Raw genomic sequence first — 25,245 nt, 5'->3', positions numbered from 1 at the left:
AAAATGATGTTCTTTTCAAATGCCAGTCGTTGGATTGCGTCTTGCACAAATTTCAAAATACTTCAATTTCTTTTTCTCATTCTGATGAAGTGATTATTGCACAATATAATGGTAGATGGTGCCGAAGAAGAAAAATTATTCTTTAGCACGAAAGATACAGTCCAAACCCGATTAGGAACGGAATTTATTTTTTGTGGTGCAAGATCTAAAACTTTGGTTGAAATGCTTAAATTAACAGAATGATAGATCATAGCCGTTCATTTTTTAACAGTTCAGACGCACATCACCGACCATTTTTGGCGGGAAATCCTCCAGTCCCTCCCGCCATTTCATCCGCCCTCCTCTTTTCCTCACTTCTTCCGCTCCCCCTCTCTCACCCTCCCACCGCCCCACCCGCCATGGCCTCCTCCGACTACTCTTCGCCGCGTGGTACTCTCTTTCACTCTCTCCACCGCCCCCTCCCCCCTCTCTCCTGTTGATTTATGCAAGTTTTTTTTTTCTTCCTTTCAAAGATCGGAATTCATGGCAGGCTCATTTTCCTGATCGAATATTTGTCTAAAGATTAGTTTCTTGAAATGATCAATTGGCAGGTGAATCCTCGCCAGATGGCCGCACCAGCCCGATCCCCAACACCAACTCATCCCCTTCCCGATCGATCGACACCGGAAGCCGTAGATCTACAAGGGGCCGCCGCCGAGCCCCCGCTGCCAGCCCCTTCGCCTCCTCCCCCTCCCTCGGCGTCTACCAGACACCCCCTCCCCCTCCCCGACCCTCCGCACCGGCCGCCGCCCCTCCCTCCATCTTCTCCACACCTTCCAGCTCTCGCCGCCGCTGGCAGACCCCCTCCACCCCCATGTCCACCGATGAAAACCTCCCCCCTTCCTCCGACACAGGCGACGACGATGTCGACCCCGTGGACGCCGACTCCACTCCGGTGTTTGTGTGGGGAACCAACATCAGCGTGCAGGACGTCAACGCCGCCATCCTCCGCTTCCTCCGCAACTTCCGGGACCCGCAGGAGGCCGGCCTGGCAGACGTCATCATGGAGGAGGGCAAGTACATGCGGGCGGTGCACCGCATTATTGAATTGGAGGGCGGGGAGTCTTTGGACGTTGATGCGCATGATGTGTTCGACTATGATCCCGACCTCTACAGCAAGATGGTGAGGTACCCGCTCGAGGTGCTTGCCATCTTCGATATCGTGCTCATGGACCTGGTTGGCCGGATCAACCCTTTGTTCGAGAAGCACATCCAAACTAGGATCTTTAATCTCAAGTCTTCCGTCAGCATGAGAAATCTCAACCCCTCTGGTACCCACGTATTTACATTCCTTGAAATGATTATTTTTAATTTACTCATTGTTTAACTCCATATGTCATTAATTGTGTATCGATTTTGCTCGTTGCTTGAATGTTTTTCTTGGGTCTGATTTGTTTAGATATTGAGAAGATGGTGTCCGTGAAGGGGATGATCATCCGATGCAGCTCCATCATACCCGAGGTCAGGGAAGCTACATTCCGTTGCCTCGTCTGCGGTTACTACTCTGAACCAGTACTCGTTGATAGAGGTATATATATATATATATATATTAGGCATATCATTTTTACAATTCAAATTGATGAACTGAGTTTTTTGAGGGATAATAACTGATGAACTGATTTGCTTGTTTGAGTTAATGGTGCAAATCATGAGTGAGATCTGCTTCAGTCTATTTGCCAGTAACAAAACCTATGCTAGAAGATAAGTGTAGGATTTGATGACAGTCGTTCTACTTAGTCATGACAACTAGTTTCTGTTTCGACTGAATCATCTGCCAATTTTTGATGAAACCACAAATTCTATGAAATTCGTTTACATCTATTAAACACCATCTCTCTCTGTTTATCATTCTTTTGGCGATATATGTTGGTCATCTTCACTTGACTGCCTTACTGTTCAAGGAAACTTTCTTGCTTAACTTCACTTGACAATAAGCAACATGGGCCAAGAGCAGGAGATAGCAGAAGCTAGAACATGCGACATCTTTATGATTCCAGTCATTTTCATCCATTTAGAGCTGCATCTGATAATCTTTACTGATATATTGAGCTGATTGAATATAGTATAATTTTGATCTAATACTAATTTGTTGCTATTAGAAGCTTGTTAGCAATGTTCGCTAATTACTTATGCTTCCCTTCTCTTAATGTCTGATGAAATTAACCCCCCCCCCCCCCCCCCCCCCCCCAAAAAAAAAAGGTTAAATAAAAGGTAATGTTCTTCTGTGGTGTATCTAATTCTTGTTCCTTTGTCACATCGAGGAAATTGAAGCCTACAATTCAAATCAAGTAGAACTTTTTCATGGACTTGCTTGTTTCAGATTCTTCACCTTATACCTTATATTTAAAGTTAGTCATAGAGCACATATATGTCTGGTCGTAGTGGGCCACATTCTGGTGGAGTTAATAGGTTTATGTTTTTATTTTTAAGTGATGCATTCAATAAATACTGACATAGCATAAAATCCTCATTGTATAGGTCCTATAGTCATATCCTGAGTTCAATTGGAGTTTTCATGCTATGGAAAATAAAAAATGGAAGGCTTTTGCCTAATGTTTTAGAGATGCAATTGGCATGCAAAAAGTTCTTCTTGAACTTGAGCTGTCTACACTTTATATATGTCATCTGCTATCCGATTGACTCCAGAACCTCCTCTGTTAGCTCCTCGGCAACAGCAACATCTTCCAAGGTTTTCATAAGCATGCACAAATACAAATTCTAAAATCTAAACAATACTTAATCATATGCCAATAAAGCTGCCTATACTTTTGATTTGTCTCTTGATATGTGCTTTTTTTATTTAATTACTCATTTCATTTGAAAGCTTACTTGAATGATAATGTTTTCTTTTTCATGCTATTAATCATTCAGAATTTTTGTTTGGTTAGGCCGAATAAATGAGCCAACCAGGTGTGGAAAACCAGAGTGTCTGGCTTTGAATTCCATGACGCTGGTCCATAATCGATGCAGGTATCTCCTAGTCAAATCCTTGCTTTTAGTCAATATTCTAACTTAATGAAAGCACTATAGTAACTTATGGGTGGGTCTTGTGGTATCAGATTTGCAGACAAACAGATTGTGAAATTGCAGGAGACTCCAGATGAGATACCTGAAGGTGGGACTCCACACACAGTCAGCATTTTGATGCATGACAAACTTGTGGACTCCGGGAAACCTGGAGACAGAGTTGAGGTTAGAAAAGAGTTTTTAACTTATATTGAATTTTTTTGGAGAATCTGCCTTTGCATTTCCTTATTTTAGTGTCTTTTTTTATTTCTTTACTCTGGTTGCAGATAACTGGGATATACAGAGCTATGAGTATTAGAATGGGACCAACTCAGAGGACAGTAAAATCTATATTCAAGGTAATAAGCTGGATGTATCAAGTTAATTCTCCTTGTAATTCCCCTTCTTTTTGTGTGAATGATGGTTACTTTGAATTGAGGATAGATAGCGGTAACTCAAAGTTGGGATGGCACAAATAAACTAAATTAAAGATAGTGGTTTATAACTTGAATTCTTCAATGACAGACATACATCGATTGCCTTCATTTAAAGAAGACAGACAAATCAAAGCTTCACATTGAGGACCCACTGGAATGCGATAGTAACACTTCTAACAACAGGGCAGTTGAAGATGAAAGTCCTAATTATCAAGACAAGGTATTGCTTTCTGTCCCTTTCACTTCTAAGTCTCCCTAGGCTTAAATCATTTCTGGAACATAACAGGTTTAAGCCATCGATTCTCACATGCTTTTGGGATTTTCAGGTAGAGAAATTAAAAGAGCTTTCAAAATTGCCAGATATTTATGATAGGCTAACCAGATCCTTGGCTCCAAACATATGGGAATTGGATGATGTCAAAAGGGGTCTTCTTTGCCAGGTCCATATGGCATCTTCATTCTATTTTATATCTTTCATCCAAAGAATAAAATAGAAGGATCTGTAAGTAGTTGAATATATGTTACCAACAAGTTGTTTAGCAAATTCTTGTTTTCAGCTTTTTGGAGGCAATGCTCTGAAGCTTCAATCTGGGGCTAGCTTCCGTGGAGACATCAATATCCTGCTTGTGGGAGATCCTGGAACCAGTAAATCCCAACTGCTCCAATACATTCATAAACTTTCTCCTCGCGGCATTTACACCAGTGGGAGAGGGAGCTCAGCGGTTGGCCTGACTGCTTATGTTACAAAGGACCCAGAGACTGGTGAAACTGTATGATAGTTTGTCTTATTTTATTTATGGTTTCTTAGAATGAGTTTGATTCATCTGATGCTCAAGGGGATTTTAAGTTTAATATTTCCATGTGTTCAGGTTTTGGAGAGTGGTGCATTGGTATTGAGTGACAGAGGTGTCTGTTGCATTGATGAATTTGATAAAATGTCTGAAAATGCACGCAGCATGTTGCACGAGGTACTATGCATTCCAATAGTATAATTGAATATTTATTTTTAGTTAGATGTACTGCAAATTTCTGTTGTACTTCCAAGAAATCTTCAGCATCCATAAAAAAAAACTATTCTGCACGAGTCATAGTTGTGCATAGTTACCCTAGATCATATTCACCTAGTTTGTCAAATCACAACGAAATTGTGAATTGGTAACAATGAACGAAAGGATTTTATAAGAACAATTGTCCAATTAATTCCTAACTGTATGAAATCTTCTCATCTTTCTCCATCCATCTTTTAAATTTTTTCTATTATAATTTATATCATCCGGTTCCTTGGTTGCAAATTATTTTATTTACATTCTGTAAACCACATACTATGATGTTGAAATATATACACATGGAGTGAATTCTAATCCCATTCCAATGCCTGATCCATTAATAGAGAACAAAATTTGAATCATGTAACAATAACTGAACCAAGCAGCCCAAGGAGAAAGGTAACTATGGTCTAGATGTTATACTGGTTTTATTTGTGAACTGATCTCAAGATTTTCTTGATTATGTAAGTTTTTTGCTTCAGTCTCACTCTTTATATATTTGTATAAGCTGTTGGCTTCTGAAACATCTAAGTTCTTATCTCTGGAACTCTTGTAGGTTATGGAGCAACAAACAGTATCAATTGCCAAGGCTGGGATTATTGCTTCTCTAAATGCCAGAACTTCAGTCCTGGCTTGTGCAAATCCTAGTGGGTCGCGCTATAACCCTCGGCTCTCGGTGATTGAAAATATCCACCTTCCTCCAACCTTGCTGTCCAGGTGAGAAGATACTAATGCAAGAAGATAATAAGCCATATTTAGTACACTTGGTAGAATTTTTATCTAGATAATTAGGCCTTTTTTATTGCCAGGTTTGACCTGATCTACCTACTTCTGGATAAAGCTGATGAACAAAATGACAGACGTTTGGCCAAGCATATTGTCTCATTGCATTATGAAAATCCAGAGGTTAGAAGTTTCATATTATTTTTTATTAGTATTATGGTTTGATTTATTGGGCGGAAACTTGAATTGTAGAATTTGGGGTATTGTTGAAAAAATTAAGAAAAATACATCAGTAGAAATAAATTAAAGCACTTAATAATGAATGATGAATATATTGTGCTGCTGTAAATATTTCTCGACAATGGAAAAGAAATGAATTTGTTTCTGACAAGAAGTGGATAACGTAGGAAATGGGCTCATGAATCAGGGTCTATGATATTTCTCATTGTAAGTTTCATATTCCGTCAGCGTGATGCTGATAGCAGGTTTAAATGCTTCCCACTTTGCAGACCCTAGTGCAAGATGTATTGGACCTACCTACTTTGGTTGCATACATTAGCTATGCAAGAAAACACATTCATCCCCAGATATCTGATGAAGCAGCAGAAGAATTGACACATCGCTATGTTGAAATGAGGAAAAGAGGGAATGCTCCAGGAAGCAGGAAGAAGGTAATGGAACAATAAAAAATTGCTATCTACAACATTTATGCTGATAATCATACTAATTTCATGTCACATACCTGAGCCTCTCTGCATTCCATGAGTAGGTGATCACAGCAACAGCTAGGCAAATTGAGAGTTTGATACGTCTAAGTGAAGCATTAGCTCGCATCCGTTTTTCTGAATGGGTAATGAGTTTGTTTTTTGCTGTTGCAATTTTCATTGTTTTGGGATTGAATTGTATCTGTATGTTGTCTCCCTTCAAAAAAATGAATTCATTGATCATGTTTACAGGTTGAAGTTCATGATGTGTCGGAGGCATATAGACTGCTGGATGTTGCATTGCAGCAGTCAGCAACTGATCATTCTACAGGTAGAAAATCTCCTTTTCTTTTCATTTTAACCCTTGTTTCTCCTCCTGAGTTTCTGCAGCTACTGACCTTAATATTTTGCAAAAGGGACGATCGACATGGATCTTATCATGACTGGAATATCTGCTAGCGAAAGGATGAGACGGGAGAATCTAGTTGCAGCAACCCGCAGCCTTGTAATGGAAAAAATGCAGCTTGGGGGACTCTCCATGCGTTTAATTGATGTAAGTTATCTTGTTTATAATATGGAGCAACTATCCAAATTTTGTTGACTGTAAGCTGAACCAACATGTCAATGATGTAGTTGCTGGAAGAGCTGAGGAAACAAAGCTCTGTGGAAGTTCATCTGAATGATGTAAGTCTCAACATGGCATGCATTTATTCTGTTCAGGTTTGAGATTTTGCATTTTTACTAACTCAGGCACTGTTGTGGAATTTGTCAGCTACGCAATGCCCTTTCCGCTCTAATGAGTGAGGGTCTCATTGTCCTTCATGGAGATAGTGTTAAGAGGATATGATGCGACCGCTTATAAGGGAAGCTTCTGTTGCTCGGCAGTTGGGGGTGCTTATAGGGGAAGCTTCTGTTGTTCGCCAGTTGGGGGTGATTCATTATGTGCTCTGGAGATGTCGGTCATCTGATTCTGTCAACCTTCCAAGTTCCTTGTTGCCTTTAAACAATGGAAGGTCATGACATTCTGCCAGAGGATTATCCAAGAGATTCTGCTACTGAATTGCCAATTGAATGTGATCACAGCTTCGCCGGACTGTTCCAAACAAATGGTTGTTGGTGCTAAGATGATCTATCTGAAAGTATTGACATGAAAATGATTATTTTTTGATTGGGCCAATGTACTAGAATTTGTTGGTGCTAACAAATGCTTCTATTTGTCATTGTTCCATGTTTCTTTTGAACATTTGATCTCAGAGCCATCACTCCCAGGATGAAAAGTTTATCAGCAAGACTCCCACTTTAGGCATTGTACCTTGAACCTTCCAGCATCATCCATCTCATCTTGACATGGATCACTCAGTTAATGATTTCTGAAAGTTTTGAATGCTTAAGTTACCTTGGAGGCTGCAATCACCCCTCTAGAAAATTTATCATTTCGATAAGGTTGAACTGTGCTGACTCATATGGTAGAAATTAATGAATGCTTTGAAGTTTGAGTTGGTCCATTAAATCTGTGATGATCTTTGTGGGCTTGTATTTAGTTTCATATAGATAGATTTTGAGTATTTATACAGGATTAAAGAATTCAAATAATATCATTGAGAAGAGATTTTGGATTGTTGCAAAATCATCAGACTGAATAAGAGTTAAAATGATACTATATGCTAACCTGACCACGTCATGTGATTCTTTTACTATAATACCAATTTATATGTCACCATTCAACATTCCCTGAATATGATGTTCAGGTGTATACAAGCTAATAATTAAGAATATATCAACATGCAAGAATGGCTCAAGCTTCAGCTAGCCTCAGTTGGTTGACAAGGTTTTTCTCATGTTTGTCGTCTTCGAATCATTTGTTATTAAATAAAAAAATACTATGGCAAGGTAGAAGACATTGTTTTTTTTTTTTTTTAGTACAACGGTGGCTCACACCCGACGGGTATGAATGCAGCATGGTAGGCCGCATAGGAGGCTATCCAATTAGTAGTACTGTTTGTCTTTCTATAGACATGTGTTGTCCTTAGGGTAGCACCCTCGATAAATGACATTATCATTGATAATTGTTACGTAGAAACAAAAGATTTCCAGAATTCTGAGTTGGTAGGCATCCTTTTCTTTGTTCGATGGCTATTACTTTATGATGACTAGGAAATTATACTCTCTAAAGGCATGCCCTTTAGGTGCTTCTAGTCTGCCAATCAGCAACACTGTTTGCCTTCCTGTAAATATGTGTTGTCCTTAGGGTTGCACCCTCGACAAAAGACATTGTCATTGATAATCGATATGCAGAAACAAAAAATTTTCAGAATCCTGAGTTGGTAGACATCCTTTTCTTTTTTTTTTTGTGATAAAAGCGGCATTTCATATAGCTCTAACTTGAGTACATCCAGCCATATCAAGAGAAAGTAAAGCGTACAGGGTAGGAGGAATATCTCCTACAGATGTCCATATGACCTCTCCGGAATGCTGGGCAACAAAAGAGGCAACCCAGTCTGCTGCACTGTTTGCCTCCCGAAAAGCATGTAACGCTCGGAAATCACTCGACTCCTGCGCCAATCTCCGAATCTCACGGATGAGAGGATGACCATCACCATATCTGTCCGCTCCCCGAATCCACTCGATCACCACAGAGGAGTCCCCCTCAAGGCATATATGCTCAGCACAAAGTACCCGCCTCGCATAGGATATCCCTCCCAGACTGCTCGCAGCTCCGCACTGACTGCAGTGAGTCCCGGCGCACGGCGGCTACCAGCTGCTATCAAACCACCTAGATGGTCTCTGATGATAAAGCCAACTCCTCCAGACACCCCGTCCAACGACATACTACCATCGAAGTTCACTTTGAGATGACCAAGGGGTGGGGGTACCAGCGGCACCCTTTTCTTTGTTCAATGGCTATTACTTCACAATGACTAGGGAATTATACTCTCTAGGGACATGCACTGTAGGTGCTCCTAGTCTGCACTTGAGGATGTCGTGGAGATAAATGGTCTACTAACTGGAGCTGACACTCTTGTGTGTTTTAAGTGCATGGAAATATTTTCTTTTCTATTTTAAACAAAAAATGCATGAAAACTCAAAGCCAGCATTATAAAGGATATATAATAGGACAAATCAACTACAGATTTGAGCCTGAAAGAAAACCCTGCTACTGATTGCCCTCATCTCCATCACCTTTCTATTTTCATCCCTTTTGCAAGCTTCCACCATCAGATATATGTACACTAATGGAGTTTTCAGAACCCTACTTCTTGTTGAAGTAATAAAATTTCTTGTCGCCCAAGCAAACACCAACAAGAGCATTCCTTTAAAAATAATTACGTAACAAACACATCTATAATAGGAATTTTTTAAGACAATATTCAACACCAACTTATTCCCAGAAGACCAATCTAAGATCTAGTTTTCCAGCCTCAGTTCCTACATTGCAGCACCAGTTACTGCCATTGAACTCTTTTTGCAACAATGTTTCTCTCGAGTATTCAAGTGACTCCCTTGATCACAAAATCCTGAGAATTAATCCTGCTTCAGGGGTCAAAAATCTGCTTGAATTTGTGGTATAAGCTGAAATTTAAAACTGAAAGACCAACTTTAATCCATTGCAAGCTCTACAAGTGAAGTGGAGTGTGCAATGGCCGGTGCCATGCTTCGGAGTACATGCATATACCTTGGGTACCTGCATCTGTTACTTGGTTATATGCTCTCAAATTCAGTTGGAAACTTGGATTCAGATTTATTTCATGTTCTTCTATATTGGTTAGCTTCACGGTTGGGAATGAAATAACAATACTCAGTCACTTGAACAACCTTTTCGGAAAATCATCATCTCGCTAAGGCTCGATTCTGCTGAATCATGTGGTAGTTAGAAGTTGAAGAGCTCCTTAAAGTGGTCCATTAAATTGTCATACTTAAGCAGAGTTATATGGTGCAATGTGCTAATGTGGATTAGCATAGAAGAGCATCCAGAGGACCACTTGAAGAGAATTGTTAACTATAAAACCAATTTAATTGTTACCTAGTTCAGCATGTCTCCGAGCACAATGATCACATAAACACAATTAGTCATTTAAAAAATATTGACATGCAAGAATGTTGTTGAATTCAGCCAATCTTACTGTCAGGTGACAAGGATGTTTGCAAGTTTGTCATCTTTGAAACAACTTTGTTTTAAAGGAAACTCATTTCAAAGAAATAGCCTTAAATGCACTACCAAACACCCATAATATGACATTACATGACATTGAACACATTGTCATAAGCAGATAGTAGATTAGGTAGGAGAAAGTGGAGAGCAATGGTTTCGAACTTAATTTTCTCGATTGTGGCCTTACACAGTTAAAGGGCCAGCTTAATCTATTAGCAAGCCTTACTAGTGAAGTCGAGTTCTTAATCAGCCAGGTTAGGTGTAAGCTTCAAAGGCATTTGGAGTAAATGTCCATACTCTTAGCTCGTTCATCCATCAATAAGTCAAGTGCAGCCTGAAATCTAGTTTTAGTGCATCAATAGAAAAATTAAAACCCTCTTTTCTCATCAATATCTACATTAAACTCATGTTATAATGAATAGGGCTTTATTGTGTAAATAAATGCATAGGTCTTGCCAGATGGACTAGCAATATCTTAGAGGCAAATTCACTTCCATATACTACACCATATGGTGAAGGCAATGTGTTGTCTAAAAGACTGATTTTACCTGTTAATTCTGATCACCTCTGCAATAAGACCATGCATTTTAAAAAGTTCTCTGATGTGTATGGTAGCTAGATGTCTATTTATGTTTTGAAGTGATGGACTGAACAATGATCCAACATAAACTATATGGTTTGATGTGCTAGCATGTTTTAGAATGGACAAATTAAGGAATACCTAGTTCGGCGGGTGAATGAAGGCAAATAACGTGTGTACAGAAAGCAGTTTTGTAGAACATTTCCGACTGCAAGTATGTTCGTCAGTGAGGCCAAAAGCTCGTTGTCGGATGGATGACAAGGACAATTGCAACCTTGTCACCAATTGATCAAGCTCATTAACAGCAACATTGTTATAAAATTAGGCTGTAAACTCATTTCTATTGAGCAGTACAGATAGAGTAGTTATGTTTGACAAACATACTGCAGAGATCACAGATTAATGAACAACAACAGTAAAAGGCGGCAAGTAAGTTTTTAGTGCCTTTTCCTGTCTTTTTGGCCTAAAAGCATGAGTAATTCATGATGCGAAAGAAGGCGGTTGGAGATATGCCATAACAAGTGCGATGGTGGTGGTGGTGCTGATGATGGCGAATGTATCAAAACAATTCCAACACTAAAGTTTCTGAAGATCCAGCAAAACAATAAGAATGTAATGTGAGCACACCCCTGTAACATTATTTGTTCCTCTATAGCCATAATACAGTGGAGAAAAAGCAAAGAAATTGAAGCAAAATACAGACAAAAAGTTCCACCTCTATCATTCACAATTTTTTCCAATGATTTCAAGATATATGAGAGAGGGAGGGAGGGCAGGAGAATATGAAGAACTCAAAAGAAATCCACATTGAATTCATTTGCCAATTCCCCTTGAGGTATATCAAAGCAGGCCTCTGACAGGTCTCGAGACAGCGACCTAATCGGACAGCCACTGTAATCTTCTGTACTCTGTGCATGGTGCTGGTTCTTATGCCATGGACTAATCTTCCCTTCAAAAGTTTCCATCCCATTGGTCTGCAACTGAGTTAATGAGTCTACCTTGTTGTCAGAAGCCCAATTCAGAACCTCAGTTCCCAACACATTGTTCATGTCTGTTCCTACATTGCAGTTCCAATTACTACTGTTACTTGAGCTCTCCCCATAGCCATAATTCTCCGAAACATCCAAGACACTACTATAATCACAAAATCCTGAGCTGTTTAACAACTCATTCTGGTTAAAAGGCCTAAAAGCTTGCTGAATTTGGTCGTAAAGGTTCGAATTAGTCTCCGTGGCATCGATACCCACCTGGATATCAATCAAGGGGAAAGGATCAAAAACCGGCTTCACCGGCAGATGCTCTGTGGAACCACTACTGATTGAATTGTTCAAACCAGGCTTTTCCCCTGGTGCTTCTTTCTCACTCAGTGGCTTGTGCGTGCTCGGGTCGATCCCCCTCTGCCGAAGCTTCTTTTTGAGGCACGAGTTCCAGAAGTTCTTGATCTCATTATCTGTTCTTCCTGGCAAGTGGGATGCAATTTGAGACCACCTGCAACTCCAAATAGGAGAAGGTTGAATAACCGGTAACTGAATTATGTATGATTTAAATGTGGTTCCTAGGAGAAGTCCCAAGGCATGTTATGTACCTATTGCCCAAAATCTCATGCAGGCCTATGATCAAGCCCTCTTCTTGCTGTGAGAAGTTGCCCCTCTTGAGGTCTGGCCTCAAGTAATTTATCCACCTCAGTCTACAGCTCTTCCCACATCTTTGCAATCCTGGACAAAGAAAAAGTGTGATGAATCATACAGAGAGAATGGTGAGGAAATGTTTGTGAAAAAGTAGAGTGCAAAAACACACCTGCTAGTTTGGGCACAGAGCTCCAACAGCCAATCCCATATCTGATGATGTGATTGTAGAGCTTCTCATCTTCTTCAGGAGACCACAGCCCTTTCCTTAGCTTCTGCTTCGGACAGCAGGAACGCCGTCCCATTCCTCCGAATAAACGACCGAGAATTCTGGGTGACAGGATCTGTGGATGAGCTTCGATGCGGTTTGCTTTGTGAGAGGGAAACACAAATAAATTAGCAGCTGAATTATATAGAATACAGTTCTATGCTTAACATTGAAGAAAGATGAAGAGAAACAGGAAGATAGAGATAGATAGATAGAGAGAGAGATACCCACACAGAAAGAAAGAGAAAGGAACACAGGAAGGTGAAACAATCAAGTGGTTTTTAAGCAAGGCTTTGATGTTCTTGCATTGCAATGGATTGCGATTCAAGGTATCTTCAATTATAGGAAACGACTGAATAAAAAAAGAAAATTCTGAAAAGAGGTTGGCAACAGTGGGGGACTTGAGTTAGGAGAGATGGAGGGAAAGATGCAAGCTTTTTCGGTAAGTTGGCGAAATGACACGCATCTATATAGACATGACACTCAGCTTCGAGTGGTTAAGGGTGAGGAAGCTTCATATTACTATACATTAAAGTAAACTACAGTCACACGTCTGCTTGCATTCAAAAGTCATTCTAATCGGTATATACGATTCATGGCTTCCTCATTTACTTGAACAAAATCGAGGATCTTCATGTATGGTCGATAGTAGGGTACTGATAATTCGTCGGTCTCAACAACCACCGACAACATATCAGTTTGCATCCTGCTGAGCATTACAAGCATAAAATTGTGATGAAGTTACGTGGCTCATGTGAGGATATGTACGGGCGTATGTTTAGTCCCACATCGGTTATTCGCTGGGTAAATCTTAGATATTTATACAGGATCAAAGAACCCAAATAGTAACTTCTGGCTAGCCATTTTGGATGAGGTCCTGGGTTGTCATCAAGGATAAATTTTTTGAATCAAGTTTTCACCTTGTTTCTTTGACAATTATGGATTCGAGAATTGACCTGCACCTCAATGTTATTCTCAGCAGAGCAGATGCCTAGTTGACTATCAAAAACAGTACTTCTTTATAAGGAAAGCCTCAAGCCTACCATGTGTGTAATCCTAATGATTGTATTTAAGATTCAGAAGAATTCCATTCATCTTTTTTCATCAGACAAGCAGGAAATTTTTTTAATTAGAATTTTTTTTAATGCTGTTACGCGGTCGTGGCATTAGAAGCTTTCGATGAGGGTGGGATTTAAAGATGAGACCTTGGACAAAACTCTTAGTTAAGCATTAAAACATTTGAAGTACAAAGGAACAAAAACTATATTGCAATTACATATTATTTATGAGCTGATTATAGATCCTCATGGGGAGAGTAGACAAGGTCTGCTGAAACTTACAATCCAGCATCAAATCATGTAACATTTCAATCTTTAACTAAACTCCAAGGACTGTGGTTATTCATCTAGAAAGAGCCTACTCAGAGAGAGCTTAGAAACCACTCTACCTGCAGGTGGCCCATCTGTGTCCCTTTCTTCAATTAGCTGATCTGGATTGAAGGGCATGGTAAGCTTATTGCGAGGTAACCTGATCACATCCTGGAATCTCTCTCTCTCATACAAAACATGCTCCCATTTAGAAATATCATGCTGCTTTTCTTTATATCAACCCTGATTTCTGATCACATAATTAGGAAAAGAGATTAGCAGGTTCCTTGGATATCACGGCGAGGTGCGGTCCAGCGTATAATTATACGTAAGTCACTTATCGCATACAAATCAGATCCTCTCTTCATTGTTTGTTCTTTATTTTCCCTTTTTAATTTTATTTTTTTTAATGTAGGTATACTGACCCCTATGAAGGTAATAATAGCTGTTATTGTCCAGTCAAGCCTTTTGCTAGATATTTTCTGAATTAGTGGAGACTTAAAAGAAGTTCGTTACTCATAGTTACAACAAAATATACAAGATTGTAAAATGACATAAAATGGCATAGCCACTATTCATGGATTGTAATATTACTTTTAGTTATGAATATATACTACGGCCAATATAAAAATATTAATTTTATTTTTACTTGACTACTTTATGTTCCTTTGCATTACTTGCATTTTAAATGGTTTGAGCATAAATTAGAGTTTTGGCATGACTTAGATCTTGAAGTTAGTGTTTTATTTAGATCGACCTATGTCAAGAAATTGTCTAAGGTATTATGAAGTGATTGATCTCTTTTAATTAATTGAATAATTTTGGGGTGGGGGGCGGGGGGTTATGGGAGTCGACCGTCATAGATGGTACGTATTAGTTGAAGGGTCCCTATTCTACAGTGGATTAGATTGAGTCTAAGACTATAATTGTTGTTGTAACTTGATTTGATCTGAACTCATCTACAACTTGGAATGCAATTTTGAGAAAATGACTAGGTGCAACTCCTGTCGTCAAGGAGCCAAGCTGCAAATAGTTTAAGGGCATGTTTGGTTCTAGGGAATGAGGTAAAAACGGTAATGAGCGACTCTCATTATAGCTATTTAGTTGGGGGAGTTCCATTGCCCTCCCGATTTCAACAGAAAATGGGAAATATCCCAATTCTCTAAAATCTAATTCGGACTCTCACCTAGTATTGAATCCGATTCCAATTCCGATTTCAGCCATCAAGCAAGTCGGATAATATAATCATTCTGATTCCAATTCTGATCATGAATCAAACACATCGTAATTAAATATACTGACGTCGAATTGGTAACCATACATGCTTTAAAGTAGCTACTTTTTATTATTTTTTTGGTCAATATATATTTCAAGCAAAGAGAAACGTGCACGGGTGTCACGGTCATTGGGTGGAGTCCTAGTTGTGAGCTCGAAGATCTTGCATCCTACGTGAGCTTGACCTTGACATGCCTCCTTTGGAACCAAAGGAAACATCATAGTGGCTCTTCTTTCAAGTTATACAAGCTGGAGCAAAGAGGAGGTTGGGGGGCACGATTAAAACAAAGGCAAGTCATTATATTAACGTGCCTTGGTTGTTTAATTAGGGCCTAGGATATCTTATGAGATGGCGTGAAATCTACTCGTCTTATTCTAAGTTTTGGATGATTTATTAGTTAGTATTTTAAAATGTTAAACCATGCACGAATATTTTATCATGACTCGAGAAGACTTTGTTGAGCTGAAGATCATCAACATTTCCCAGTTAACAAGTAGAGAGACAAGAGCTAGTCATACTTTATAGAGTAACAGAAGGCAATCAAAGGGCATTAGTGCAATTTCATATATTTTAGACATTCCTCTACTTCTATAATAATTGAAAAGATATATTATTAATGATTACAGTTTCAAATAATGGATAAAATGGACAATTTCTATTATATGTCTTCCTAATTTATGTATAATTCCTGGTGATATGCAAGTGGCTAATATACTTTGTATCTGCAAGCAAATCTGCAGCCTTACAGTTCTCCTGCTCATGTTGGCAATCAATTTATTGAAATTTTCATACTTTGTTTGGATAAACATCAGGAAAGTAATGTGAATCTTGAAGTTTGATGTACGTATTGGTGTTCGATGGATCATCCCACTAAAGCTTGGCAACCTAATCTTTTTTCTTTCATTTTCTTCTGTTTGGTTTCAATTAGCCAAAGAAGGAGAAAGAAATAAGAGGAATTGGTCATTCACACACTGAAGCTCACCACACTCTCTTCTCTTTTACATCATTAGGTATTGGATACGACAACAATATTATTCCTTTTTTTTCTCCTCATTTTTTTATGCCATGTAATAGTTGTTGCCTTTAGTGTGCCATTTGAGAAACTAAAAAAACATGAACTTTATTTTGGTTTATCTAGAACAAGGTCTCCTCGGACGCAATGGTTTACTTAAGCGAGGCGATTTTAACTTAAAAAGTGTCAAGGTTTGTTGAGCCAGACTTAGTCCTAAAGACAATAATTGCAGCATAAGGAGAGTTTTCTGACTTGGTGCTCAAAGGTGGTCCTTTTAACATTATGATGATTGACGCAATGTTTCCTTGGCAACTTACATCGATGGATTAGTGATTGACCTTTGTTTTGCTAACTAATTGAGATGCAAATCCAAATCCAAGCTTCCATCATGGCAAAGCAATGGAATGGATGAGAGAGGTGGAAAGGTAAACCAAAGGAAACGAATGATCCCTTGACAGACCTGAGCATTTGAAGATGTAAAGGGAGCCAGGAGAGTTTTTGCTCGCAAGTTGTTCTCCATTATCCAATTAATTATACCCTACAAGACTAACAATGACCACTAACCACGAACCATATATATCCAAGCTTCCAGTCTACCTCTTGTTTAAAGGTTTTCAATGCATTCCTTTGAAAGTCAATAGGTGGGGACTAAACAATGGACAGGGTGACGAGCAAACAGTAAAAAGGGAAAAATAGAGGATGTTGGATTTCATGCACTTCTTCCCACCAACGCCTACTTTTCTTCATGGAATTATTTAAATCAACTTCACTTCACTGGAATCCACCTGCATAAATACATCACGGTTACGTAACCATCCTTTTCTTGGTCCATTTGGCATTGGAAAGAAAACTCATCAAAGATTAGAAACAAATAATCTACATACACTCACCCTAGCTTACTACAGCAATCTCTTTCTAGTAACTATCTATGACAAATACCAAAATTACGGTTTAACTTTTACAAAGCATTCGATGAAGCGAGAAGAAGTTGGTGAGTTTTTGAAGATAGGCATGAGTGAATATCCTCTTTCACTTGTTGTCGAAGGGAAGCAAGCTACAAACAAATGAGTCACTAGTTCATGAAACACTTAGTTGCCAGGTTCATTTAACCTCATTCTCTTAAGAAACAAACCAATATTCCACAAGCAGGTCTTTTATTAGGCCGGGTTTGGATGAGACGTACGTATCTAATCTCAAATTAAAACATCACTTTATAGGCCTCGTATACGTTGTTAATTGATTGGTTCTTACACATCATAATTTTTTGAAGTCAAGTGGCCCAAAATCAGATGTATTATTCTTAGACTATGTGAATAATAATAATAATAATATTAGTAGTAGTAATGGTTGATAAGTTTATCTCACAAGAGAGGCGATAATATGGCGTCCGACCTCGTGTTTGACGTGTCGTTGCTTCATGGACGGTGGGACCCATCTGACGTGCGTTGACCGGCGGAGCGTCGGCACAAAGGGAGGTCTCTTTTTAGCAAAAAGAAAAAAGAAAAAAAAAGGGAGGTCTCTCGCCCGACATCACTTTAATTTTCCCCACTTCCTCCTCGCGTCCAAAAACAAAGAAAAGATGCTGCTCCGAGCCTCCGACAGCTACCGCCCAACGGGGTCCTGTTGACACCGCTCGAAGCCACGTAACCAACACCCTGGTCCTCCCGCACGTGCTAATGAATTCTATCTGTTTTTTAGCTAAATTGTTCTGCTGCAGCTGGCCAGTCTAGAAAGGAATTGGGTTTTGGCGTTTTTTTTTTTTTTTGGTACAACGGCTGCTCACCCAATTCTGGTGTAGGTGCAGCCAGCAGAATCAAAGGCTACAATCTGATATAACTATGCTGGAGCGACTGCCTGGTGTGTCTAGAGGACCTCTCCAAAGTGCTATACAACATAAAAAGCGATCTAGTCGGCGGCTCTATTCACCTTCCGATACATATACACTATCTGAAAGTCACTACAACCTCGTACCAACTGTCGAATGTCGTCGAGAAGAGGATGTCTGTCCCGCGTCCGCCCCTGCTCACATATCCACTGGATCACTGTGGCTCTTTGGGAGGTGAGTTATGTCTCATGTGGCTCTTTGGGAGGTGAGTTATGTCTCATGGACAAGATGTTTTTGGTTGAGCTCAACCCTAATAATAGGTCTTTCGAGTCCGGCACTGTGAAAATTAAAATTCATTTATATACTAGTATTCAGCATGGCAAAAGCATGTTAGAAGAAAATTTGAATTCCATAAGATTTCTAGGGTTTTAGATTGAAGTGCTTCCAAATTATCAGATTTGGGTATTAAGTTTTTCTTATACTCCAATCATTCTTTTGGCTATTTTTTATATATTTGTCCCACGATGTGCAGTCTGGGTTGAACGAACGACAGATGGTATTAGCCATATTTACATATTATGTACGTATGGTATTGGTATCGTGTAGATGAGCTAGTTTGCTCGTCTTCTTTTGTACATTGTTTCAAAAAATGGGGTTTGAGATTGGTTTATCTATCCCAGTGGGCCCACCATAAGGCTAAGCTTAAACGACAACCAAACCTAAGAAAACTAATCTTTAGCTGAATGTTTAGGCCCTAATAATTAATTGAGCCTATAACCTCTATAAACACTAAATCAATCTAGGCAGGGCCCTTGCTTAAACATTTGGTGCAAGTGGACTTGGGTGCTTGAGCCACTGTAAATTGGCCTGTGAGAGAAAAAAAAATAAAAAAACTGAATTCCTAAATCCTTGGTCTACATTTGTGTCGGGCTGGACAAGCTTGACCATTGACACCTTTAGTTAATAAAAATTTTAGTTCTTGGACTATAACTCAATTTTCAAAAGAAAATACAGATGGTCAAGGAGTTTCTTAGTTTCGACCTTTGTCCTAACATGATAGAATTCTAATAATTTCAGAAATTTTATCTTCTTTTTGGAAGGTATCCAAATTTTTTTTCTTTATCCCAACGGTCAGGTATATAATGTGATGACTCATATAGTTTTATTACCCGAAAGATAGAGTAATGCTGTCATCCTTTTCCTTGGGTTCATTTTCTGTATCTGGTTTCAATAAAGTGTTATTGCATCGTAATTATTGGCCATTATAATATTTATAATATATGTTATTTCTCTCAAAACATTATTATATTTCAATTTCAATATTAAAATAAAATGATCATTGCTAATTTGCTATAATGACTGCGACAATGATATGATAATAAAAAATAATAAACAATAATAGCTGCTATTTTCTGTTAGAATGGCTCTTATAGCAGTTTTAGACCCTCTCGGACGGGTCGAAAAGATCAAAAAGAAAGAAGAGAAAACGGTAATCCTCAAACACTTAAAGAAGTGTTTGTACCTTAAAAAAAAAAAAAAAATCAAGAAGATATTAAGAATATTAATTACTAGACTCGACCATATTATTTTTGTAATCGAGGAACTGAAATATATTGAATGATTTGGTTGCAAAAAAGGTGATGGGCCCTATACAAGCCTATAAACATCAGCTCAATGAAAGATTAACTTATACAATAATTGAACAGGCATTAAGACCCACTTGATGCTAAGTGTAAAAGTTATGGAGGAAGTTGAGGTGTCAGATCAGGACGTACGTGGTACGCATGGTGCATGGCTGTTGTGGTCATGGACGTGGGCCAGGCACAGGTAATAGTTTTAAAAATTCTAATTACAGATATAATGGCTATTCTTGTAGACTACTGCTCGTGTTTATAAGATAGTAGAAAAATGCCTGAAACCTTTGTAACATTCATTATTGTCTAAAACTATGGTAACCACAAATCCAGAATACAGAATCATGAAATGAAATTAAGTGGAAAAACATAAGGTACGTAAAAGGAACACGGTGAAGCTAAATAGAGGGGCACCAATTTCGTCAAATAGCCTATTAAATATATATAATTAGCCTACTTGGGACTACCAACTTTTTAGATCGTTGTTTTGTTATAATTCTTCTTTTAGCAACAGCAGCAGCAGTAGCAGCAATAGTAAGAATGTCGTGAATAAAACAGGAAGGGACAAATCCACACCCAAATCTGATTGCGTTAAACTAAAGAAAGTTGTGTTTCACATGTATCGGGGTAATTTTAGTCATCTCTAGTCTAAGCATCTATGGATCATAGGCACACGAGACAGACATGCAAGTTCAAATAGTCAACTTTTAGCTTTCTCAAGTCAAGATCATGTAATCTAAATCATGAAAATGTCGTACTCACTTTGAGCTTTTCACCTGAAAGATTTTATTTGAAGGCAGATAATTTTGATCTCTACGCACACATGTAGGTGCCTTTTGACCTAGCAAACAAATGTGCATGACTTGGAAAGCAAATTGGAATATTGGTACTCTAGCAAATAAATGGCCGAGACAAAATTGCTCCTCTTCGTTTCAAGTGATTGAGATCGCGTAATGTGATGGGCCACTAGAACGGAAGGGAAAAAAAAAAAAAAAGTGAAAACAACATCCCTTTCCATGGTGACGGAAGATCACTCGGACATAAAAGGAGCCAAGAAATTGGATTGATGGATGGAGTGAGGGAAAATATGGGGACACAAGGCTTTATTTTAACTTATCATTCTTGGATCATGATCTCTTCTTGAAAAGGAAGCCATGTTGTTGGTTGATTGGGACCATGAGATAAGGAGACCAATACAAAAGAAAACATCAAGTAACCAAGTAACATCTTCATACTTTTAGTACTAATGTTCTCCATAACTACCGCCTGAAGAATAACAATCAAATGATTACTAAATACATGACATTTGAAAAAATGATATATGAATTAAACTCATGTCGCCATTCTCACCAAACAAATGATCGGGACATGTCGGCAGGGAAACAAAACAAGATATTTAGATCGACGCCGAGATGTTTGAACAAAGAGAGAGAGAGAGAGAGAGAGAAGATGGAATACAATGCCAAGAATTATTGGAATTTTGTTAAAACGGCATGCTTAGATTCCATTTTTGCATTTCTGAATCATCTTCTTCCTCTTGGAATAATGACCCAGTTTTGAAATCTTTAGATACTTTCCCTTTGGCTACACAATTTATGTATAACAATTTATGCATTAATTATCAAAAAAAATGCATTAGTATTAAAAATATGTGCATTGGCTATCAAAACATGTGCATTCAACTCCACATAAGCATGGTTGGTGTGTGTGCTTGCTGAGGCCAAAAGCAAAATCATCTTCAAATTTTAATACTGGGCCATTCCTCCAATAAATTATAAAGAAATACAAAAATAAATAAATAAAAGTGGTCCAGAAAGAAAAATAAAGTAGATTCCCCTGAAAATATTGATAGGTCCTCAGCTTGATTCAACATATTGATATAGTGCCTGTCTAACCCATGAAACATGACAGAGATGTTCATAAGTTGTTGTATATGTATCATGGAATTTTATGTGAAAACTAGGAAGCATCTTCAGGCTTATACTCCAAATATGAGAATTAATTTTTAGGTATAGCTTGCACACCAGCCTTGTAAAAATTGAGAGATCGGCGAGTACATTGATGGGATCTGACCCCATGTATCCATTGTCCAACAGCAGCCTCTGTTACTCTCCATTGTTGGAGATCTGTTATCTTCACCTGTGTAGGAGGTCTGCAACGGATGTTTGCAATTGCGAGAGCGACATAATTATATATTTCAGGCTAGCTTCTATTCCAATTTCAACAAGTGATGTCTCCTTCTCTCCTTACTATTGGAGAAACACGTATGAAGGCAGGTCCCCAATTTACAGTCAGGCCTAGCTGGCTTTACTCCACACACACACACACACACACACTCTCTCTCTCTCTCTCTCTCTCTCTCTCTCTCTCTCTCTCTCTCTCTCTCTCTCTCTCTTCTAAACAACTATAGTTAGAGTTGAAATCGGATTGGATACTGGTTATCCATATTTATGTTTGTTTTGTTTGATGAATACAGAGATGCTAGTCAGATGTAAAAATTCATATTAATATTTATTTTAAATAAATATGGATATAAATCGTCCACCAAAAGTATGAATATAGATACGAATATAAATCATATAATTAAATCTTATGACCACAGAATCAAAGATATTACTAGGTGGATGGTGAATTAAGTTAATAGTATATTAGTATGATCATTTATTTTTCTTATAAGTTTGTATGTGCTATATAAAATTAGATGAAATTGGATATTCGAATACGGATCGGATAATTGTTTATTTATATCCATATTTGTTTTTCTTCGATGGATATGTATACAAACACGGATATTACACTAAAAAGAAAGTCTTTTCTGGCGCTTTTTAGCGCCTTTACTTATGTTTATAAGCACAAGAAATTTTAGCGCCGACGCTTCCAAAAGCATCACAAAAGCGTCGGACAAGTGAGGTGGAAAAATTTTTTTCCCACACTTTTTAAAAGCATCGGCATAAACCCAATTTATGAGCATCGGCTTATTTTTGAGTACTAAGCGTCGGCTCATTTTTTAGTATAGAGCCTATCTAGGCTTGGGCCGACGCTTATTAGTGTCGGCCCATTTTGGAGTCTGTCGACGCTAATAAACATCGGCAGAAACCGAACATAGGGGTAGCCTAGTCGGGCTTCTGTCGACGCTACCCCTATGTTCGGTTTCCGCCAACGTTTATTAATGTCAGCCCATCTAGGGCCTTTGCCCACACTTTTAAGCACCATCAAAGGCCATTACATGTCGTGCCATGCCAATTTGACCTGTATAACTCTAAGAAGGTATCAAATTAACAAAAATCAAATTCAATTCTTTACTTGTATAACTCCAAGAAGCTCAACTTTATATGAACGAAGCATATCATTCCATTTCGTATAGTTGAGCAGATACAGCTGACCCTTACATGTAACTGATCCTAAGAAACTTGATAAAAGGCCACTAGCCCTCTTGATGGGCTCCCCTAATTCGTTGCATTGGATGACGATCTTCTCACCCTGAGGAAGCTGTCACACATCCTTTGCTCGAGTGGGTCCTCGTCTCGTCCTCCATAACAACCTCCTCCCTTGAGCATAAGTCTTCATCAGTTGGCACAATATTATAAGTCATATACTAAGTATAAGTCTCATCATCCTCCTCTTCCAACCCTTTTCTCATATTATACAAGTCCCTAGGCTTAGTCTTAATGACAACAAACTAATTCTTATCTTTTGAGTCTTGCACAAAAAATACTTGTCGAGCTTGAGATGAAAAAACGAATGGGTAATCTTTCAATAACACACTAGTATATATCAACCTTAAAAAATTTACAAGTGTGAATCCATTTATGTCCTACCTTAAACCTTTAGATGAGTTTATATCCATTCAATCATATCGAAATTATACTACCTTAAACTTTCCATAATAATCCAGCTCATAAATATCTGTTAGGCACCATAATAAACTTTTCCGTCTGCCTCAACTATAACCCCACTGTTTCGAATTGTTCTAAATTTCTCACGCTTTTTAGTATGAAATTTAAAACCATTTATAATGAACCCATCATATCCGTTGACAATATTATTCAGACCTCGAGCAATGACTATTAATCTATTAGAACAATTTCTCTCCATCATTATTGGAACTTAAAAAAAATAATATAAGTAATGATTAATTATTCAATGTTAATGTCCACATAAAGTATTACATCAAACGTCTGAATTATTATATTAATTTAAAAAGTATCCAAGTAAAATGCTTAGCATCAACAAGTAAAACAAGACAAAATGAAACTACTGAATCATAATATTATTAAGCGATATAGGGCTTAGAGCACCCATCTCAATGCATAGTATATGGATTTTATGACCAGAAAGGTGACATTCACTTGGCAGGATAACCAGCAACTCGCTCCACCATGTTTCCTTATGATTTTCCTTTGTTGCCATCAACAAATGAAAATATATTCTAAAAGCAACTTATGGGGTTCGTGGATGCCTCCGGCCATCTGATTCACATGATATCCTGTTCGCGAGGTGAAGCAAAGTTTCAACTTTAGAATAAAGTATGGAAGAGAGAGTGAAGAAAAAAACTGGAGGTATTGGAAGGGTCATTAATCCTACAGTCCTAAGATTTTGAGCACGTTAATCATCCGTCATCTGGAGCAGATCTATATGAACGTGGTTGGAGTCTTGGAGGCTCCAATTCCAAGTCAGTGATCATAGATATCCTTCCATCACACCACTCCAGAACCTCATTTGTCCATGCGGGAATACAGTGCCCACCTAATCCTGCAGGCTCCAACCTAATCCTATCTTGCTACCATGGTAGCCAAAAAAAAAAAGTTCAGCAGCCATCCACTCTGCTCTAGTTCCGAATCAGTCCATGGATGAACTCGGGTTTCCAAATCAGCATAGTAACAACAGTACTATTTTTCGTTATATAAACAATGTTTTTCTTATGCTGGAAAGCATAGTTTGCGATTCATAAAAGTAGGAATCTCTTGTCATAAAGTAAAGAGTGAAACAGTCACACCTAATTATTATATAAAAAGATGTTTTAGGAAATGCATTCATCGGCCTTCCTATTGGTTATGAAGATGACCTAACTTGAAGTTAGATCTCACATTTCCTAATAGTCTCGTACTAGATTCTGGACTACATCCCTTGCCAGTTCAAATCGGTAATAGATCCATATCCCAATCGTATCTAAATTAATAGTTCTAATGGCACAATGTGACATTCTAATTTTGTGGTAAGAGTTAAGAGCATAGTGCAATATCTCGGGCAGAGGTGGACCTCGATCGATTGTTGCTTCGGACCGGTCGATGCTGGAAAAGAGAGAGGAAGAGAAGATCTTGGACAGACGCAAAGCTCGATCGAGGTTTCAGGACTGGTCGGTTGGTGCCGGAGAGGAGGGAGGAGGAAAAGATCCTAGGGCGAAGGTGAAGCTAGAAACTAGAAATAGCGTGCGTAAATCACAAATTAACGAAGAAAAAAACACCCACAAACACATAAAAAAAAAGGAGGAGAACAAGCAAGAAGGAGGGAGGAAGAGAAAAATACCTCGAGCGGAGAGGAATGGGGTCGGTC

The 25,245-nt window shown here is 38.5% G+C and overlaps 2 protein-coding genes across 2 annotated transcripts; one reads left to right on the top strand and one right to left on the bottom strand.

Moving 5' to 3' along the window:
• Positions 1 to 337: 337 nt before the first annotated feature.
• Positions 338 to 7,278, top strand: LOC103709301 (DNA replication licensing factor MCM4). Its single transcript, XM_039131738.1, has 18 exons — positions 338 to 429; positions 591 to 1,310; positions 1,439 to 1,567; positions 2,928 to 3,009; positions 3,099 to 3,231; positions 3,333 to 3,404; positions 3,571 to 3,702; positions 3,809 to 3,922; positions 4,040 to 4,252; positions 4,352 to 4,450; positions 5,085 to 5,245; positions 5,338 to 5,434; positions 5,761 to 5,922; positions 6,021 to 6,101; positions 6,208 to 6,286; positions 6,372 to 6,508; positions 6,589 to 6,639; positions 6,728 to 7,278. The coding sequence occupies exons 1-18, from the start codon at positions 399 to 401 to the stop codon at positions 6,800 to 6,802; spliced, it is 2,568 nt and encodes an 855-aa protein (XP_038987666.1). The 5' UTR covers positions 338 to 398; the 3' UTR covers positions 6,803 to 7,278.
• Positions 7,279 to 11,296: 4,018 nt separating this feature from the next.
• On the bottom strand, positions 11,297 to 12,992 carry LOC103709300 (myb-related protein Hv33). The gene is made up of 4 exons (XM_008794582.3): positions 12,810 to 12,992; positions 12,483 to 12,680; positions 12,271 to 12,400; positions 11,297 to 12,173 (listed from the first exon to the last, which is right to left on the bottom strand). The coding sequence occupies exons 2-4, from the start codon at positions 12,613 to 12,615 to the stop codon at positions 11,477 to 11,479; spliced, it is 960 nt and encodes a 319-aa protein (XP_008792804.1). The 5' UTR covers positions 12,616 to 12,680; positions 12,810 to 12,992; the 3' UTR covers positions 11,297 to 11,476.
• Positions 12,993 to 25,245: the final 12,253 nt, after the last annotated feature.

The sequence above is a fragment of the Phoenix dactylifera genome, chromosome 11 (assembly GCF_009389715.1).
Source record: "Phoenix dactylifera cultivar Barhee BC4 chromosome 11, palm_55x_up_171113_PBpolish2nd_filt_p, whole genome shotgun sequence".
Taxonomy (NCBI): Eukaryota; Viridiplantae; Streptophyta; class Magnoliopsida; order Arecales; family Arecaceae; genus Phoenix; species Phoenix dactylifera.
Note: the sequence above shows the minus strand (reverse complement) of the source record. Positions and strands in the feature narration are given on the sequence as shown.